The sequence below is a fragment of the Ailuropoda melanoleuca genome, chromosome 3 (genome assembly GCF_002007445.2).
Source record: "Ailuropoda melanoleuca isolate Jingjing chromosome 3, ASM200744v2, whole genome shotgun sequence".
Taxonomy (NCBI): Eukaryota; Metazoa; Chordata; class Mammalia; order Carnivora; family Ursidae; genus Ailuropoda; species Ailuropoda melanoleuca.
This window is the reverse complement of record NC_048220.1, coordinates 60,718,420-60,740,861: the sequence shown is the minus strand read 5'-3', so window position 1 is coordinate 60,740,861 and position 22,442 is coordinate 60,718,420. Positions and strand designations below refer to the sequence as shown.

The 22,442-nt window shown below is 35.1% G+C and overlaps 1 protein-coding gene across 2 annotated transcripts in view; it reads right to left on the bottom strand.

Moving 5' to 3' along the window:
* RASA1 (RAS p21 protein activator 1) overlaps nucleotides 1-22,442 on the bottom strand; it is a 121,917-nt gene that overhangs the window by 23,006 nt on the left and 76,469 nt on the right. For both annotated transcript variants that reach the window (XR_004624126.1, XM_002913620.4), the window contains exons 7-11: nucleotides 20,913-20,965; nucleotides 18,447-18,597; nucleotides 13,691-13,769; nucleotides 6,768-6,888; nucleotides 5,374-5,530 (exon numbers count right to left, since the gene is read on the bottom strand). Coding sequence is in view for 1 of the 2 variants with exons in the window: in XM_002913620.4 (XP_002913666.2) it covers nucleotides 5,374-5,530; nucleotides 6,768-6,888; nucleotides 13,691-13,769; nucleotides 18,447-18,597; nucleotides 20,913-20,965 (561 nt within the window). In the remaining variant the exon portion in view is untranslated. The remainder of the gene's footprint in view (nucleotides 1-5,373; nucleotides 5,531-6,767; nucleotides 6,889-13,690; nucleotides 13,770-18,446; nucleotides 18,598-20,912; nucleotides 20,966-22,442) is intronic.

Here is a 22,442-nt window from a genome sequence, read left to right as displayed (position 1 = left end):
CAGAATATCCAGTCTAGGGCACATAAAAAAAAATTATGACAAACACAGAAAACTATGTAATAGGCACATGGGACCTAGTAAAAGATTTAACATGCTGGGGTGCCTCAGCAGCTCAGTCGGTGAAGCGCCTGACTCTTGATTTCGGCTCAGGTCATGATATCAAGCCCCGTGTCGTGCTCTGCACTCAGCGGGGAATCTGCTTGAAATTCTCTCTCTCTTCCTCTCCTCCTGCCCCCAGCCGCTCTCTCTCTAAATAAAGCTTTAAAAGAGATATAACATGTAACATGAATCACAGAAGATGAAAGAAAATGTGGCGGAAGAACTGTTTAAAGAGATAGTAACCAAGACTTTCCTAAAACTCAAAAAAGACATCGGGTATCAAACTGAAGAAGCTCTGCAAATAATTAGGATAAAGTTTTTAAGGAAAATTTATAGTAGGCACATTTTTGTTTAACTGCTAAAAATCCAAAGAAAAATCTCCAAGTAACCAGAGAAAGATGAAATATAGTACACCTCAAAGAGAAAAAAGATATATTATCTCTAAAAGAGAAATAATCAGAAAAAAAGAAAAAGGTGGAAGACAGAAAACATTCTTTAAAATGCTGAAGGAAGGGCGCCTGGATGGCTCAGTTGTTTAAGCACCTGCTTTGGCTCAGGTCATGATCCCAGGGTCCTGGGATCGAGCCCCACGTGGGGCTCCCTGCTCCACAGGGAGTCTGCTTCTCCCTCTGCCCCTCCTTCTACTCATTCTCTCAGTCTCTCGCTCTCACTCACTCATAATCTTTAAGACACTGAAAGAAAATAATTGTCAACCTAAAATTTAATATCCAGTGAAAACATCATTCCTAAGTGAAGATAATAAATACCACCACAATGAAAGATTCAGCCTATGAAAAGGTGCAAACATTCCCACATATTACTCACTACAGTAACTCTATCACTGAAATATCTTTCAGCCCATGCTTCTGAAATGATTCCATTTAAAGTAAAGCAATATTAGAAGTTAGAAGTTTAATATAAAGAAAGTGCTTAGTGACCTCTTAATACTGAAAATAATCTGGAAAAAATTGCATAGCTGTGTAGCTAAAGCAGTTCGAGAAAACAGGCAAATGAGCAATGCTACCCTTCACCATGGCCAGAGCAAGCATGCTGTTCACCTCTGTTGCAAGGAGCTGTTGTTAACTTTCACATTACATTTCATTCAAATGCAGGTCAGTCAGTGTATTGGGTTCTATGCATACAAAATCAAGAAATGTTCAGTGCCAGCCACATATTTCAAAGAAAAAGAACTGCATTCATCCATGATTCCCCCTTTCATACTATGATATTTACATTCTATGACACATAATTTGATGTCAACCTATTTTTCATTAGTCCTACTATCTGGTAGAGGTGTCTTTCACTTCCTTGAAATATACTGTGCTGATGTTGTTTTTCTTGGGATCCGCTCTTTCTTGGTACTTCCCAACTCTTCCATAGTAAGGCCGTCAAAAATATAGTTGATGATGGTAAACTGGCATACTTTGGAAAAAACTCAGTTCTTTTTTTTTTTTAAGATTTTATTTATTTATTTGACACAAAGAGAGAGACAGCCAGCGAGAGAGGGAACACAAGCAGGGGGAGTGGGACAGGGGGAGTGGGAGAGGAAGAAGCAGGCTCCCAGTGGAGGAGCCTGATGTGGGGCTCGATCCCAGAACGCCAGGATCACGCCCTGAGCCAAAGGCAGACGCCCAATGACTGAGCCACCCAGGCGCCCCAAAAACTCAGTTCTTTAAAATAAAAGACTTGTACCTTAGTTCCCATGAACGTAACTTTTTCATACCAGGTTTAGACTTGGTATCATTAAATACAATGTCAGAGTCTTAAAAGCCACCTTCAACAAGAAACTCTGCACAAGAAGCAAGCTGTGATCCTATAGCAAATGGTAAATGTATTTTTACAGCTTTTCTGCTTCCTCAAACGCCTTTCTTGATGTTAACCATAAAAGAAATAATTCAGCCTCTTTAAACTGCATTAAAAGACCTGATCTTTAACCCTACAGTCATTTTCTTTAATTGGCAAGTGTAACATTGACCTTTCTTTTTGATACTGCAAACTGGTTTTCGGTCCACTTGTGCCTGTTCATAGAAAATATGTCAAAAATAATGTTACAGCTTTTTCCCCCACCCAAATTTACACAGATGTACTTTTATTAGTCTTAATAATTCTTTTAATATTCTTGTTATTCAAATTTTGAGTATCACTGGGGAATCATTTTTAACCTCATTTTTCCAAAGTTGAATTTCTGCTTTGATTCTATAAGCTATCAGAGCACATTAATATATTTTTGTGTTGTACCTCTAATTCTGAGGGAGTTTTACCCATTCTTCAACTAATCTGCTAAGTGCAAACCATTTGCCAAGACGTTTTTTCTTGTAGATCATAAGCTTCAGCAAAACTCTTCTTTCGGACAGATTACGGACTCTGGTATCAAACAGTACAGTGGTATTCTGATCCCATTTCCTCCCATAAAACTGAAAACATGCAGCTGAAGCAGCTTGCCTTTATTAGACTCCATTTTATAACATTTCAAGTGGAATTCTGGTCTACAAACCGACTTTTACATGTAAGAGGCTCTGTATTGCTTATTTTCCAGAATGAATTTTGGGTGTAAAACCTTTAAATGTTCCTATCATGAAGCTTCATCACTGATCATAAATACTATTTGTACAGTATCTTCTTTGTTTCAAAGGATTCCTTTGCTTTTTGAATACTTTAATATTTTCTTTTGGTACCTCTTTGAATGACCAACAATTTACGTCCAAGTATTTCTCTAATGTTTGCAGATTCATCAGTATACAGTGAAAATGTAATCTCTGGATCTGTATACAGCCTATCATTTGATTCACCGATGCATTTCCTGATAATACTATCTGAACACAATCTAATACTATCTGAAAACAGTATCTCTTTTATTGCTTTTGCTTTTTGGTTTCAAACATACAAGTGGCAATTTCCACACAGACTGATTCAACAAGGAAGTTCTCCAACTCCGTGAGAAGCATTTTAGCTTTAGCTATTAATTTCAAGATCTCCTAACAAGCTTCCCGAGTATAATTTGATTTTGTAGGAACAGATCTACGGAAAGGAGGGGATTGGGAGGGGAACCTATGGGGGCAGAGGGACTTTTATTTAAAACTTACAGTTCCTTAGTGGTATGGTGCCAACACAGTGTGCCTGGCACCACTGATTTACTCAACTTATACGCAAAATATTTAGGCTGAGGAAGAGAAGATTTACTGGATTTAGTTATCCCAATACATTTCTTAAGTGGCCTAATTAATAGGTTGAATTTTTAAGGCTACTGTTTTCATCTTGTGATTTTAATGACTTTTCAGCTTTAATCACCAAATTGCCCCTGATGGTGGGAAAATAACTATACTTTAAAGCCAATCAAAGAAGTAACAATGAAAAAAAACCAAATATCTAAAAAAAGTATCTAAAGTTACATTTTTTGAAGAACTCCCTTATATATTTTACAATAATGAAATGTTGAAATTTAAAACATTTAATATTTTTATTACAGTAACATTTTTATAACCACCAATACCTCAAGGGACACCCATAACCTATTCGTGGCACGCAGATTGGGAAAGCTCTAATCTAATTATCTAAATGAATTTATACCCATCTTCCACGGCTCAGCTTAAGAACCACCTATTTCATATTACTTATTTCAATATGCTTGTCACCAAAATCTCTTCCGTCTTGCAGCTATTCAAAGCACAAATAAACCATGTTTTGGTGGTGAATAGTTGGTTGTCTCCCCAACATCCATTTCCCTCTCCCACAGAGAATACATAGCAGCTTCTATTTCAGTGGGCTCATCCTCAGCAACGGGGTTTGGGCACCCAATAGCCTCCGTTTATAAAGGTAATCCCGTTCCTTTGCTACTTCAGGTAAGCCAGGACCACACACTGACTGAGAGGTGGCTCAACAGTGCATTCTCAGGATTTTCAATCATTACCGGAGGGAATGCTTACTTTTTCCTTCTCTGGGTACTGTAGGCCATTTTGGTACCATGAAGGAAAAACTGTTTTGTGAGGAATAATTCAGTACATGCAAAGGCAGGCAGAGCAGAAAGATGAAAAGAAAAGAGCCAGAGGTCTGATCTAACCACACCCAAAGGCCAAGGTTCTCATATTGTTAAGGAAGGAAAAACAAAAGTTAGGATATCCCATCTTACCTAAAAAATTTTTGCTTGTTTTTTGGAAGAGCTGTTTTTATGAGATATTAGGAAGTGTTTGAAAAAAAGGGGGGGGTTATCAAGGTCAAAGGATTCATGAAATATTTCATATTATAATTCCCTCTTAGTGATGCAGAATATAAACACTAGCAGAGATTCCAAAAAGCCCTGCTTTAAGGTAATAAACTATGTGTTCAATTCAGCATTTCTCAAACCTTGACCATTTAAAAACCTGACTATTAAAATTACAAATAACACCAATGTGATATCCTAAACACAGTTTGGAGAAAAGAAATGACAAGGTTGTACATTCTACAGCTATTTGTTTTGAAGCTTCCAGAACTTAAACAGGATAAAGCTGGACTTGCTTAGTAGAAATGCCATCTTGCAGCAGAAAAAGAAGTTGTAAAAAGCATTTGTTTTTAATTGCCTTGTGTCTTATTAATACCAATATATAATAAAAATGGTAAGTTTATCAAAAAAGACTCTAGATTCAATTATTAATAATACTGGTGACAGGTAAAGAAAGACCATTGTTCCTCATCAAAAAATCACAAGTAATCAACAGCTGGATGGGCCTTGTGATGGTCACGATTCACCTTTAACTTATACATTTATATTTACTTTTTGAAAAACTTTGAAATTAATGTAAGAAAAAATGTTTTGACTCCAAATCTGAAATACTCTCCTTTTTCCTACTGAAGCAATTATTTTATTAGAATTGTTTCTTAATGTCAAATTTTTTTAGGAACCTGCCTATCAGGTTATTAATACAACCGAGTGTACTCAGAACTATCAGATGCAATGAGTTAGAGAATTTGATAAAACGGGAAAGAGGACGAAGACACAAAGTCAGTCATTCAAAAGATGAGTAGGGGAGGGAGGAAACATGCGATATACAGGTCATGTTTTACTACAGGAAATGTCATTCCAAAGATTTCTATATAATACAAAAGTGGAATTTCATGCACAGGTTAGTCTAAAATAAATAAGGAAGACAGAAGTTACCCCTAGAAAGTAAATCTGACATTTTCAGATGATTTTAGGACTCTCAAAAATTCACTATGCTTTGAAAAATGATCTGAATATATCCACAGTATTTTATTATTAAAACAATTCCAAAAAGAAATATGAAACCAATTTCTTACCTGCCAAAGAGACTATCATGAACAACATAGACAGAACATACGCTGAGATCTATTAATCCTTTTGGTTTGGTAGCTCGTTTTTCACTTTCAAAATAAATAAGTTGGGCATCACTGCCCTCTAAGATAAAATATAAGTTTTTCCACCGTTTTCCTTTGCCTGGTTAAAAAAAAAAAAAAAAAAGTGCTTTCCCTTAGCCAAATAATAAACTATGAAGTCATATGTGTGTGTGTGTATATATATATATATATATATCTCATAAAAATTGTTGCTGAAAATAAAAATATTCCCATTTTTATTCCAAAGCTTCAGTAATATACCAATCCTTACAAAATAAGAAAATGCCTATTAAATTTATCTGTAGAAAAATGCCTCTTGTTATACTGCTTGTTTTAATGGATCACAGAGTAAATGACAATGGTACCATAACTATATCTTTTAAAGTATCATTAAGATAAAATCTTTAAAATTTTTGCTTAGGAATAATTCTTTTTTAATCATAAGAAAATACTCTTCCACCCCACACCCTAACAACCAACCCCTAACATTTCTTAATGTTAAATTGAGGCAAATCTATAAAACAGAAACATCAAAACAATGAATGTGACAAGTGTCATTAGAAGTCTCTCTTTAAAAAGAAATAAAATAATGAAGTACGGGGTAGACAGGGGGCAAAGAATCAAATACCTCGCACTGGAATTGACCTCAAGATTGAAAGACATACTTGGAAATATGTAAGCTTGTTTCATGAAAGTTTGCTTGAAAATGTGGACTTAATATACTAGACTCTAGATTGTATTTAAACTCAATTAATTAACCTATATTATTAGTGTCAGAGGCAGAGGTCATTGATCTTATATAATACCCAGTGCTCATTACATCATGTGCCCTAATGTCCATCACCCAGTTACCCCATCCCCCCTGCCTCCTTCCCCTCCAGCAATCCTGTTTGTTTCCTATGATTAAGTTTCTCATGGTTTGTCTCCCTCTCTGATTTCATCTTGTTTTATTTTTTCCTCTCTTCCCCCATGACCCTGTTTTGTTTCTTAAATTCCACATATGAGTGAGAGCATATGAAATTATCTTTCTCTGATTGACTTATTTCGCTTGGCATAGTACCCTAGTTCCATCCACGTCATTGCAAATGGCAAGATTTCATTTTTTTGATGGCTGAGTAGTATTCCATTGTGCATATATACCACAACTTCTTTATCCTAGACTAGATTTTGAAGGATATTTAGATATAAAAGCTTTAAACAAGGGTCAATTACTAATAATTCATGTTGAAACAACTTATTAAATACATGAGTGGGAAGTTTTATGCCCAATATTTACACTGTTTCTACTAAATAGTAATGGAAAATACTGAAATTGAATCTTTAAAGTTAATACTTACCCTTTTTTAGAAGATAACCTTTTTTAACAATATTTTTATAAAAGGCATCCTTTGTTTTTCGACGAATTGTATTATAGATTTCCTTGCCATCTACTGTATCATTGAGAACTTGTTCTTGATCCTGAATTTTCAAAAATATTAAAATTATTTCACGAATTCTTGATGGAAATTAAATAAAATCTACTAAATTACCAATTAAAAGCCAAGTTCTATGTCTGTCTAGAACATTTAAATAAAGTTTTTAAGGCTGAATTGTAAAATAATGTAACATATTTTCCAAAGAAAGTCTCAAAAATACAGTTTTGTTATGTTGCCTTGTTTGTTATAGCAAGTAACACTGACAACATGAATTTGTCCCAACAGAACTGATAAATTGGGAACCAATATAAGCATAAAACTAATTCCTGGTAGCTTATGCAGAGTTATGTCTATGAGATGCACTAGGTGAATGCAGAAAACTGCACTTAGCTGATATGAGATACATGGGAATATACAAAACACACCTCCAGTACCTCACAGTCCTCTCAATTCACCAAGCGTAATATGCCACACCACCCATCCACACCTGGGATTAGAACACCATCTGATTTCAAATAATCCTTCTACCACCTTACAATAATCATAACCCTTCTGATAGCCTCTTTGACAAGTAAACTTCAGGTCTTTTTCAAGGTAAAGTGCCATATTTATGTAGTAGTTAAGTATTTCTTAACCATTTAGCACAGAAAAAACTATGCTACATTTTATTAGGTTCTTATTGTTACATGTTAGTGATGAGGTTCTTGAGTGTTATACCCCTAACCTTACCATCCCATAACCTTGTGGTTTTCATTATGGTTTTACATAACTCTGACTTTCAGGAATGGACACGTGTCTTAAGTGCTAAATCCTCCCAAGTAACAAAAAGAATTCTGATGTCAGGAAGAATATAAAGAGAAGAGTGTCTTTATAATGATCTTTCCAAAATAAATCAGTCATCAGTATTACCATTGGAATCCACTGGATTCAATTTCAGTTTCTTAATTCTTTTTTGAGTAGTTCTTACTATTTGCTAGGATTAATATTTTATGATGATTTTCTTAGAGACTTCATGGGTCCAACTGATCCTTTTATAAATCTAAGATATGAGATTTTCATAAATCATATTTTTCCTCTATCTTGAAACATTCTGCTATTTCATCATCCTAGGAATCATTTCATCATTATTCAAAAATTACTTCTCAAGTACGCTAAAGATCAGGGGTTGGCAAACCATGGCACAGGCGCCAAATCCAGCCCACTGCCTGGTGCCGAACATAAAGTTTTATCGAAACACACCCACACTCATTCCTTTATGTTTTGTCTGTGGTTTCTTTCTCACTTACAAAGGCAGAGTTCAACAGCTCAGATGGAGACTGAAGGGCCTGCAAAACCTAAAATATTTATAATCTGGCCCTTTACAGAAACGTTTGCCAACCATTAGCTTACAGGATGATGCAAGAGTGAAATAAACTATTTCTATTGCATCATCCTTTGTTGGTTTTTTTTTAAACTGTGTTGCCAAATGTTGCAGCGTCTTTCAAAAAAGTGTAAAAGCCCACCATTAGCTTTCATTGAGCACAGCCCAGAACTCTTGATTTTCTGCTAATAGCAAAGAGAAAAAGTTGACATAGGAAGATTTTGACAATTATTAAAAGAATCAAAAGATGAAAGCAAGAGGCAGAAGCACTTTGTGATCTATCGTGATAAAATTGATTTTTGATAAGCAAAAATCTCACACTATAATTCTTCAGATGACAGTATCCTTAAACTTTCTCAAACTCAAGAAACACTGAGTAAATGATATATTTGGAGGGGGGGGGCAGGAAATACGTATGGTGTTTCTACCTAGTCAGACATTTAATAGGAAGGATATCATCATACTGTATCTTGTGATAAGAATCTCAACTGTCCCGTTTTGCTAAAAAGAAGGGTTCTTTTAATTTTTATGTTTGTGCACCAAGATTTACTTAATATGATTTATAAGTGTACAAAAGGTACTTTGTATCCAAAGGTTGTAGAAGGAAACATACGTAGAAATTTTAAAATTCACCATATTTATCACTGAAATTGATGTTTAAAAATCTAAACAGAAAAATATTTTACCCTTATAGAGCAAAGAAGGCTGTACTCTCCCAACAAAATCATAAGCCATCCAAGTTTTCAAAATTATTCCATTTGAAAATTCAAGTAAATGAACAAAAAGCAAGAATCATAAACTAAAGCCCAGTAGAGAGATATTTACATCTGGAATCAGTATTGGATTCTGACAGGGAAAGTGTGGGAAGAATAACCAGAGTAATTACAAAGCAAGAATTAATTAGAGATGTGTCTGAAATCTGGAATCAGGATTTACAAGATGGGTATGTTCCAGGTCCATGCATGACAGTGAATTAACAACTGCTTATTTCAAGCCTTTATAACCAAGGAAATATGGAAAAACATTTGAGTTTGCTGTGTTTAAATTCTTATTAAATTTTCTAATAACCTTTTTTGGACTATACCTTTATTCCTACTTCTAAGAATTATTCATAAAATGACTTAAGAATAAAAAATTTAAAAGGATACACTGGACCCAGATGATAAATAGTGATGACTACTTTCCTGGTTATATAGATTTGTACTTATCAGTCTTTTATTTCAATAATGATAATATTTAGGGGCGCCCGGGTACCTCAGTCAGTTAAGCATCTGCCTTCTGCTCAGGTCATAATCCCAAAGTCCTGGGATAGAGCCCTGCCTTGGCCTACCTGCTCAGTGGGGAAGTCTGCTTCTCCCTCTCCATCTGCATCTCCCCCAGCTCATGCCTGCTCTCTCTCTGATAAATAAAATCTTTAAAAATAATAATGATGATAATATTTAGTATTGGCTACAGAATGGGGCATATTTGTAGTTTGTTCTTCAAGACATAACTACACTAATATTTGGATTTAAATATCTGATTTCAGGATGATTTCCATAGCTCTTTTCTAAACTGTATTAAGGTAGGGGCTGATAAACTTATGTACAATTTCTAAAGGATTCCATTATATTAGAAGACACTATGGCCAAGGACAGAACTTCACTTTCCGAACTCCAGTAAATCACTGGATGACAAAACGAAGGCTTTAGGGCCTACTCTCTGCACAGTTCTGGGGAAGTCTTAAATATTCCCGTACATTTAATTCAATAAATGTTTGTTCAGTGCCAGGCTCTGTTCTAGTTCTTGAGATATATGAGTGAACAAATCAAAGATCCTTATCCTCAAAGAACTTATATTCTAATGAGGGAAAGATAATAAACATAATACATAAATCATACTGTATGTTAAAGAAATGGTAAGTGCTTTACAGGGTAGGGCAAGTAGCAGTATTAAATAAGGTGTATGGGTCAATCTCATTGTGAAGCTAATTTCTGAGCAAAAGGAGTAAGAGAATGACGCAAGTGGATATTTGAGGGAAAAAAATCATTTTGGGCAGAGTCAACAGCTTAAGCAAAGATCCTAAAGCAGGAGAGAGCCTGGCATATATTAAAAATCAGCAGAGAAGCCAGTATGAGTGGAGAAAGAGAGAGAAATGGTATAAGACAGGAGTTCAGAGGACCAACGAGATGACATCTATGGTCTGAGAGGCCACTGTAAGGACTTTGGCTTTCACTCTGAATGAAATATAGAACATGTGCAGGTATTAACGAGAAGAGTGAAATGATCTGACTCACATTTTAAATGGATCCCTCTGACTGTTGTGCAGTGTTAAGGGGCAACGGTGGAAACAGGGAGACCAAAGACAGATTCTGACGGTGGTCATGTGCTACATTTATTTGGAAGGCAGAGTCAGCATGAAGTTTCTGACAGTGTGGATACAAAGCATAGGAGAGAAAGAAGAATCAAGGATGACTCAGTGCCCTAGGTCATTACCCTCTCCAGTCTCAATTTCCCTACCATACAGTAGCGACCTCATCAAGCTGTTGAAAAATTTAAAAAGCTAGTAAGAACAGTGTCTAAAACATACTGCTTAAAAAATGCTACCTATTTTATCGTGGGCTTCACTGTCTCAAAAGGCTCCTTTGCTTCTAATGTCTGTCTCCAGAAGTGTTAGCTCCACAGAGAAAGCAGATCTACCTAGGACTGCTCTTTCCATTCCAGTGTCTTACTCTGAGTGGGGTATGCAGAGTCACCTGGGGGGGTGTGTGTGTGAGCTAATCAGTTTTCCCATTAATAAAAGGTTATTATTACACTTTCTGTTCTGCAATAGAATCCTGCTGGGAAGGATAGGTAAGTATTATGATTCCCAAACTTCTACAGTAACCTACTTTTTTACTCCAGGCCCTAATTAATAGACTTCAAATAGCACTTAATGGTTTTTATGTAGTAATCAAATTGCTTTGTGATTGGCATCAGTTATTTCTGAAGTATTCAAGGCCTTAATTGGCACTTTTGCAAATGACAACAATGTGGGGTTTGCTGAATTAAGAAATTGCAACATGGGAGTACGGCAGACTATATATTTGAAGTAATTCTTTAAACAACTTTATAACTTAAATACCAAAGTTTAAATGTCAAATACTACTTACTTATTGTGCTAAGTTTTTATTCTACAAAAGTAAATCTTTCTAAAAAAAATTAAATTAAAAAATTCTAAGCACAATTTCAAAATGGGAAAATGTAGGACTTAATTTGTAGACAAATAAAATCTGTAGGCTTCTGAAACAAAACCGCCATTAACTCTAAAAGCCAATGTGAATTAGAATTCAGGATACAGCAGTGGGACACAGTGGCAGAATCTGGAGGTAAAGGCACCTCCGACCCCGAATAAAAAGACCCTGAGCAGTGCTTATAGAAAACAGGTACCAAACCATGTGATTAAAAGAAAAAAAAACAGAGGGTGGGGAGGGTGCTTAGGTGGCTCAGTCCATTAAGAGTCTGCCTTTGAACACTGCGGAGCATATAGCCCTTCTCTTCACTACATTGTCCACAACAGCTAAATTGTGGAAGTAGCCGAGATGCCCTTCAACAGATGACTGGACTAAGATGTGGTCCATGTACACAATGGAATATTACTCAGCCATCAGAAAGAACGATTACCCAACATTTGCAGCAACATGGATGGGACTGGAGGAGATTGTTAAGTGAAATAAGTCAAGCAGAGAAAGACAATTATCATATGGTTTCTCTCATTTATGGAATGTAAGAAATAGGAAAATCGGTAGGAGAAGGAAGGGAAGAATGATGGGGGGTAAACAGAAGGGGGAATGAACCATGAGAGACTGTGGACTCTGGGAAACAAACTGAGGGCTTCAGAGGAGTGGGGTGTGGGGGATTGTGATAGGCCAGTGATGGGTATTAAGGAGGGCACATACTGCATGGTGCACTGGGTGTTATACGCAAATAATGAATCATGGAACATTGCATCAAAAACTGGGGATATACTGTATGGTGACTAATATAACAAAATAAAAATTACAAAAAAAAAGTCTGCCTTTGGCTCAGGTCATGGTTGGGACTGAGCCCTGCATTGGGCTCCTTGCTCAGCGGGGAGCCTGCCTCTCCCTCCCCCTCTGGCTGCCACTCCCCCTGCCTCACTCTCTCTCAAATAAATAAATAAAATCTTTTTTTAAACAGCTCATTTTAATATGCAGTAAGTAGAATAGTGAACAATGTCTGTCAGAACTGCCAACAAAAGAGGGACATTAGGACTGACTATGGTTATTAGGAAGGTGTCAAGGAGAAAGTGAAACTTTAGATGGATCTGGAACTAGCAGTGCTTAGACAGGCCGAGAGGAAGGGGTGGACATGGAGATAGCAACAAGCACGATGAGGTTAAGACACAGTAGCGATCATACAGAAAGGATGAAGTAGGTGCTTCCTACTGGAGAGCAGACAGTCGTTCACTCAGTAACCCTGATGCTAGTCTAGGCACTGGGAATACAACACAACACCCCTGCTCTCGTGGACCACACATTCTACCAGAAAAGTATGAGGAAATGAAGCTATATTAAGTGTGACAAAATGATGATGATTCTTGAATTGAAATTAAGCATCAGAATAATGATCCCCCACCTCAGCAACTACAACGGAGAGCAGGTACAACCCTCTGAAACTAACTTGTTAGGAGGAGCAAAAACTGAGAAGCTAGAGACATAACCAGTCACTGTGGAAGTTTAGCTGGGCACCCAGAAACCCTTCTTTATGTCCCTGGAGTATCAATACCTCTGTTTTCCACATAGAAAATTCTTAATCACTCTTTTGAAATACCTGTTCCTAACCTCTGCTACAAACTTTGCCTACCACTCTTCAGAAAGTATAAGAAACACAGAGACTAAGCAATAACCCTATGCATTAAGCAGCTAATATTCAACAGGCCCTCTTGTTCAAGACCAATCTTCCTTCTTATATTGTGGCTTTTAGCCACTCTTGCCTTTCCTAGGACCTTGTACATCAAGTACTGCCACTACCCCATCTCACCCACCACTGTCGCTCTCCTCACTACTAGTGGCTTTATGCAGAGTATACAGATGTGCACAAGACGCCCTCACCATAAACCTACAGCCAAATAAACAATAATCTCAGCCCTATATCTTCTTCTAGAGTTCATTTTTATTTTATTTACCAAGCTCACCTATGTAAGCCCAGCTGTGGTTTATCCTTGCTGTCTTCACTTTTGCCTCCAACAAGCTCACTCTCTGACCCGATGTAACATGGCTTCTGCCCCACCACTGCTTCTGTTCTCAAAAAGCCACAAAGGCTAGAATCAACAACAATAAAAACTAAGTGTTTCTCTTACAATTTACTTTCTGAAAGAATCTGACTAATGGCAGTTTTAAATTTTATCCAAGTGTAAAGGCATGAATGTGTGCATAAAACATACCACCAAAAATGCATTTTAAAATAAAATGCTTATTACTGCAAAAAGAAAAACAACACTGACCTGCATTGGTACAGGCTCCTTAAGATAATACCCTTCAACAATTTGTTCTTTTCGATAGTGATCTATGATGTCCCCAATGCTGTTAAAATAAAAATTACTGACATTGACATAATTTGTCTTATAAAAAATGCAAATCTTCAAAATATACAAAGACCCTGTTAGCAAGGATTATGTATTTGCAAGTGTTTTCCAAAGCATATAACCCAACTACATCAATAGTATATATGATTATAATAGTCACATTATTTTAAAAAAGCAAGAATTCATTTACAGGTCAGAATACCTGGGTCAGGGATTCCAATTTTGCATGCATATACTCAGAGTCAGTATAAGTAAGGAAAGAATAAAAATCTACCTTTTTTTTTTTTTAAAGAGCATTTCTGAGGAATTGAGAAAGAACTGATAGAGAAATGGCATTTATATAGCAAGTTCAGGTAGATTTTAAGAATTTTTGTCATCAAAACACACATTCTGCTTTCATAACAATCAGATGAAGTTAGATCATAAAACATTAACAGCAAGTAAAAGCAGAAACGAACAGAAGACCAGGAGCTAATTTTACATGTAGGGTTATTGCTACCACAGGAAAGGCTTACAGATGATTTTGATAAACAATGCTATAAAATATTCTTACTATCTGGGAAATTTTACTAATAAAACTGAAAATAAAATGGCATTATATAATGTACTTTAAGACGTATTTTAGCAGGGCGTAATGAGTTTTCCAATATAAAAGTGTTTCTGTATAAACAGTAGGTCATTTTATTGCCCTGAATATTTAAATCCCAGACTTTTCAACTTTCGTTTAATATACTGGAGGAATGGCTATTTTAGGTACAGATAGGAAACATTTCTCAAAACAGATGTTGTTTAACCTTCCACTTGATTTTTTCCACAGTTCCTCTACTGATGGAATTGAAACATATATTTTATCTTTAGAGATATATATGTGTATATACACATACGCACATCCCTCTCTCCAAAGATACATATATATACACACACATATATGTCTCCGAAGATAAAATGTCTTTGCTGTGCTACAAAATTAATTTAAACCAAATATAATGTTAAAAATAGCTAAAGAGAAGACCTGAAATGATTAATGAAAAAAACAAGTATGAATGGATATGAACTAAATACCAGAGGCAGCATTTTACGCAAGGGGGAGGGGCACAAAATGAGACAAGTAAAAAGGTATTCACATTAAAAAAGACAAAGAGAGTTCTAAGTGTTTAAAGGAAAAATGTAATAAAACATATAAATCCAAAAATGTTGAAAGAAAAAAGAAAATCAGAAAAGAAGACGTTTGAAGACAGATACCACCACAGAGATGACTACGTGTTTCAAAGCAAAAAGCATCAAATCTATAAAAAAAACAGTAAATATCAAAGGTTTGACTCAGTAACTGTAAAATGCAATTGACCCTGTGGAGCATCTCAGCGTTTCAATGTAATTCTTGTCCACGAGCTGAAAGAACAGGACACTGTTGTGGAATACAGTTCAGACTGCCCAAGAGCAAATTTAAAAGTACGTGGCAACCAATCAGATATATTTTTACCAATGAGCTGGACTTTCAAGATATTTTTTTTAAAAGTTACTTTAGTTCATATTCTGCCCAGATATACTTAACAGTCAAGGGAGACACAACAACCCAGAATTTCCTAGACATTCCTTGGAAGTTTTAGATATGAAATCAGATAGATTTACATCTTAGAAAACTAAAACATGTTCACTATCCATCTGTGAAATAAATGTGATTTTCTAGAGATACTATATCCTATACTTTCATTTTAGTAATTTACTTAATAAATAAAACCATGTCTCTCCTTGAACCTCCTAGATAAATGTTAGTAATCTTCAAGGTCTGACCAAAATCCTTCCTCTCTCTCCCTTCTCATCACTACCTCAACTGCTCTCTTTCCACTGAGTCTCCTATGCCCATGTGAACAGCCCTGAACTCATCACAGTCAGCCAACCATCTGTTCTCATAGAAGTGTACCTCACAGACCTTTCTCTTTAATGTATGTGCACAGGGTCTGTACAATATATTTCAAAAAGTAAACTCGTTAATAAATGTTTGAATTATACCTGCTGTTAAATGCTTCTCCTGCTTTTCTAAAAGTTTTAACATAGGAATGATAAGTTATGTCTCGACAAAGCAGTTTCTAAATGAAACAGACTTAAGTGCTACTGCTCTTTACCAAAAGACTAATGTAGAATTAATGGGGAGAAAAGACAGTAGAGTGTGGCTCTGTTATATAGATTTATTGGATAATCCAACTTAACATTTACATATCTAAACAGTAAGTGATAATCACAAAGGTCTATCTATTTAAGTTCATTTATTTTTTCTTAGTAATCTCTACACCCGATGTGAGGTTTAAACTCACAACCCTGAGATCAAGAGTGGCATGCTCTTCTTAACTGAGTCAGCCAAACACCCCACAAAGGTTTATCTTCTAAGATTTACTTTATTAAAACTGACACTAACACTGAATATATTTCCATGCTGAAATATGTATTTCCAAACAACTGTAAAACTGCCCTTTTCCAGCATCAGATTTACATAATTGTAGCTTTCTTTGAAAAAAAATTTTTAATATTAATACTAGAAACAATACTTCTGAACTTTACCAAATGAACATATCTATAAAGAAAATTCGTGCGTGGGGGAGCACCTGGGTGACTCAGTCAGCTGAACATCAGATTCTTGGTTTCAGCTCAGGTTATGATCTCATGAGTCATGAGATCAAGCCCCACATTGGACATCACACTCGGTGGGGAGTCTGCTTGAAAGATTCTCTCTCTGCCCCTACCCCTACTTGTGCATGCTCGCAATCGCTTGCTATCTAAAATAAATAAATACATGTTTTTATAAAAAGAAAAAATTGGGGGGTTAGGGTTAATGATCATGGCCACAAAATTAACACGTATTTAAAAATTTTTAAGTCATCATTTTGTAAGCAGACTAATAATTTTGCAATAATTTAGAAAGAAATATACTTCAAATATTTCTTTCTTCCCGCTTCATTCTGGTCTTTACCAATAAAAAAGTCAACCTTTATATATTTTATAGACTTGCTTCCATTACGTAGGAAGAATTTTCATTTGGCAGAATGTATATCATAAGGAAATTTAAGTCAGTAAACAAACTTCCCTGAAAATAAATCTATGTAAATTATTTTATCTTTAAAAGTTTCCAGGTAGATATTTATCAATTCAGTTAAGAATATGTTTTCAATTTACAGTTTTATATATTCCAAGTCCCCAGAAAACTGGAAAATGGGAAAAAGTAATTTACCTTCATAAAGAGCTAAAATTGCAGCTAGCTAGATTTTCACTGAGGATGTCTAGATTGGACTATTAATGTAGAAACCACTCAAGCAGCTTTTTTGTATGATGTGTGCAAAAGAACCCAAATGTCTAGACTCACATCTTCCACTTGATGTCCCATAACTGTTCTCATAACCGTGGGCCTTCTGGCAAGCAACTACAACTTGTTTTTTTGTTTGTTTGTTTTGTTTTCTCAGATAAACCAGCTGCTGGATCTCTATACCCTCAAAGGTCAAGCTGGAATTAAGAGAAATTCTAAATGGGATGGAGAATACTGCTGTGGTATTAAGGGATTAAACTAGGCAAATACCATCATTTTAGTTTATAAAAGCCTCCAAAAGAGGAAGACAATGCCACTCTAGAGTTATCTAGTATGGGAAATTCTTTACATTAGGAAAAATAAAAAACGAAAGATTTCCTTCTAATATACAGAAAGAAAAAAAAAAAGCTGAGATTCTATCGTATGGCTTCTCTATTAACTTATTTTCCTGCTACAGTGACTGAAGTTCATTCTGAGCTTTGGGATAATCAATGAGCTTACTATAATTTTAAAATGAGAAGTAGGAACCAGTAATTACAAACAAGAAATGTCAACTTGAGAACAACCCAATTACGTGGGAAACATTTGTAGTAAAGTCCCTGTTTACTCTTCAAGAACTTTTTCTTCCTATTAAAATGTCTTGGGGTGCCTGGGTGGCTCAGGCAGTTAAGCATCCCAGATTCAGGGTCCTGGGATTGAGCCTCACATCAGGCTCCCCACTCTCCCTCTGCCTGCTGCTTCCCCTTGCTTGTACTCTCTTTCTCTCAAATAAATGAATAAAATTAAAAAAATAAAATAAAATAGGGGCGCCTGGGTGGCACAGCGGTTAAGCGTCTGCCTTTGGCTCAGGGCGTGATCCCGGCGTTGTGGGATCGAGCCCCACATCAGGCTCCTCTGCTATGAGCCTGCTTCTTCCTCTCCCACTCCCCCTGCTTGTGTTCCCTCTCTCGCTGGCTGTCTCTATCTCTGTCAAATAAATAAATAAAATCTTAAAAAAAATAAAAATAAAAAAATAAAATAAAATGTCTCACTAATAAACGAATGTAATATATTTTCTTTCTCTTAGAACAAATGTTTTGCTATACTACAGTTAAGAACTTAGCAAATTTGGTATAAATAGTCTGCACATAATCAACAAACACATAAATTATATTGGAAGAGTATTGGAAGAGAACAAATTATAGTTATTAACTTATATTCATGTTTGACACTGAAGAATCCTTGGACAGGACTACTACTAAATTATATTAAAGGCCTTATAATTTTAAATTCTAAAAAGTCAGACACTTTTATACAATTTTGAATCTGATACACTGTGTTATCGAAATTTCAACTATTTTTGCCAAATGTAAAAGATAACTAAAATTTCTCACAACTCACCTGTTATAATATCGGCCTCCCATCATAAACTGATTGTTTGGTGTTGGACATATTTTAAATCGCTGAATATTTTCATTGGTCCGAAAGTAAAGTGAATAGTCACCAGGAGTATTATCTGAGGGCCTCACAAGAAAACTGCATACTTGGCCAACTGTAAAAATTAAGCTGTTAGTTTTATTTCCTAATTATCAAATAAAAAAAGAAATAGTGTTAAGTAACGTAATTATAAAGTACATTTAAAAGTCATAAACATATATAACTTTTCACCAGGAACTTGTTTTATAATAAAGACAATTTTAATACATTTTTATATTTTCTAGTTTGAGTCACAACCACCCATGATGTTGCATGTGTGTATTACATAAAAATAAGTCTGCAGCTGTGATTTCTGGTTAATAATGTCTATACCTGTCATGACTTCGAAAGAAAAACCTAACCACAGGTGGAGGACACTGGCTAAATGGGTACATTCTATTTGTAAATCCTCTTAATAAGAAAAGTCTAAAAAAAGTTAATTTTGTTTAGGAATACTCTGTATTTAATCAATGCTTCTGATTAAATATTAAAAAGTAATAACTGTAATAAAACAGTACCAACACTTACAAAGGTAGATTCAAAAATGAAATATGTGTGTACCTTATCAAAATAAATACATGTACACTACCTTTCATTTAATAGGTAAGAACCTGAAAAGTCATATAGAAACAAGTTATCATATATTAAAGATTTTCACACTAACTTTAGAGAAGGTTTTTTGATATCTTCAGTTGGCAGTGACTCAACATCAAAACGCTTTGTCTTTCCTCTGCCTTAAGTACTAATAACATAGAAAAGATAAAAACTTGACTGCTTTTAGGAAAACACATTGAACACTTAGAACATCAGATGCAATTCTTATGTAAATTACTAAGCGTTCCAATCATCTACCCAAGGCACTTACTACCAAGGAATTTCAAATTCCTAAGAAGAGGAATTCATGCAAAATTGTGCATGCAAGTGCTTATGTGCACTTTTAAGGGGAGAAAATCACCAGATTCTTAAAAGAGCACGTGACCCAAAGAAAATAAAAAGTAACACAAAGAAATTAAATTTAGCTCCTTTCAACTTGAAGTTCATTAAACTGAGTCCCTCAAGTATTTGGTCATCCAAGTTCAAAAATATAAACTTATATACAAAATTCAGTAAATTCACTAAAATAAATATTTTGGTCTCACTCTCAAAGCTGATAGCATGTCATTTTGGTTGAGCATCTGGTCTCTGTTACTACCATATTTCATCATGATGTTCCTTATTTTTAACCTACTTAACCTACATCTTCACAATAAAATCAAAAGATTTTAAAACTGCCTTAAATCTTCCAAAAGGGCCAAGTATTTATTACATTAAACTCCAATGCTACAGTTCATAACAGTAATTCAGATAACATCTTTAATAATCAGTAGTTTACTCACCATATACAGAAGCTATCAAACATTGGTTGTTTTTAAAGAACTGGGATTTCTACATTATAGATTATGGCTTAAACTTATGTCATAATGTATGGTCTATGAAAAAGATATTTAGGGGGCGCCTGGGTGGCTCAGTCGTTAAGCGTCTGCCTTCGGCTCAGGGCGTGATCCTGGCATTCTGGGATCAAGCCCCACATCAGGCTCCTCCACTGGGAGCCTGCTTCTCCCTCTCCCACTCCCTCTGCCTGTGTTCCCTCTCTCGCTGGCTCTCTCTCTCTCAAATAAATAAATTTAAAAAAAGATACTTAGTAGTTAAATTAATTCCATCTTAAATGGTAGGATAAATGATGACAGAATGGTTTTTAGTTTAAATAATAAACCCGCAATACAAGTCAAATTTTACTTTGCATATCTCTATAACCAAACTTTAAAGAAATGTTAAAATTAATAAATTTTAAATAAGGCCCAATTCTATAATTTCACAAGTGCACAAAGATAAATGCAAGAACATTTGCTGCAGCTGAACAGCAAAAAATAAAACTACACATTACTCTAAATATAGATAATAAATTATGGTTTTTATATAACAGAAGCTTATGGTCATTCAAAAGAATAATGAAAACTTATATAAACAGACACAGAATGATCTCCCAAAATATATCCTAACATGAAAAAAGTGTATCGCATGCTCCTATGAGTGTGTGTGTGTGTGTAGGGGTATGTTTAGGGGCGTGGATGGGAGATATAAACGGACACTGAAAATTTATAAAAATACAGGATAAAAACTCAAATCTGGTGCTGCTTGTAGGGAAGAGAACACGACTGCGACAGAAAGAAACACACTTCACTGAATTTTATACTGCATGTATGTGTTCAACTAAAAAACACCAGATAACAAATACGCCAGTTTCTCTGTGGTGCACAAGAATTTACAGTATGTTTAGATATCAAATGAGTGCTAAAGGCAAAATGGATGATAAGTGGTCGGTTTTTAAATAAAGAGTGAATATACAAGTACCTGTCATTAGTAAGTTATAAGCTTCTTGTTTGGAAATTTTCCCATGGAACCATCTTAAAAAGAGAACAAATTAAATATGTAAATCTAAAGTCCTTTTTGCTGTTATACAATCAAAACTAAACAACCAGCACAAGTTTAATTCAAGCTGATATAATGAAATAAAAGCAAATACAACTGATCAAATTATCTCATCCCTTTTACATTTGTTATCGCACTTTATAAACGTACATAATTTCTACAAAATACAGAAAAACAAGGGACTAATATAAATTATAATTTCCATATTAATTAACAATACAAGGGCAGTAATGATTTTAATTCCGATAATGAGAAACTGTTACATGTTTACACCATAGCTAGTGTTCCCTTTTCTTTGTATTAGGAGGGAGGGCTGGTACAGGTAGAGCCCACTACAGAATTATCCAGAAAAAGAAATCAGAAAATGAACTTTCCTCTCATTGCTCTCAAAGTGAACTTTCCCTACAAGAGGAGGTAAGTTCTCTCTTGAAAGTAAATAGAAAATAGACATGGCTGACTAATATTTTCCTTAAAGTCAGAAAGTAAGATTGAGTGATGACAGAGAATATGTATCAAAATCAAGGACTGAAATTAAAGAATGACTTAGCATTCCTAATTCTATCTGAGCTAATGCCATAACAATACATGGCTAGAGTATTTAGTTTCTGTATACCTAAGCATTTAGAAATTATCATAAATGGCATTATAGTCAAGATCCACTACATATAATAACTAAAGTATTTAAATTTTACCTTAGAATAAAATGACACATCTGATTTTAAAAATTAATTATTGGTAATTAAATTTCTTAAAATCTCCTCTCATTTACCTGAAGGACTATTATCTAGCTCACGGATTAATAACTCTTAATGCCAGGCTGACAACTCCAAATCACCCCTCTATCACTATGCCACAATTCATGGGATATACTCTATTAGTTTTGATAATGGTTCAAAAAGCAACTTAGAAAGTAAAAATAATACAAGACTAAAACAAAAGAAGAAACAAGACCCATCCATACACCGCCTACAAAAGACTCACTTCAGACCTAAAGACACAGGCAGACTGAAGTGAAGGGACAAAAAAACATTTATCAGGCAAATGGAAGTGAAAAGAAAGCTGGGGTAGAGTACTTATAGCAGACAAAGTAGGCTTTAAAAACAAAGACTGTGACAGGAGAAAAGAAAGATAAGATGATAAAAGGAACAATCCAACAAGAAGATACAACAATTATAAATACCTATGCACCTAACATGGGAGCTCCTAAATACACAGAGCAGCTATTAACAGACATAAAGGAAGAAACTAACAGTAATACAGAAACAGTAGGAGACTTAAACATCCCATTTACATCAATGGATGGATCACCCAGACAGAAAATCAACAAGGAAAAAGTGGTTTTGATTGGCACATTACACTAGATGGAACAGATATATATATATATATATATATATATATATATATATACAAAACACATCATCCAAAAACCATAAAGATATATTCTTTACAAAT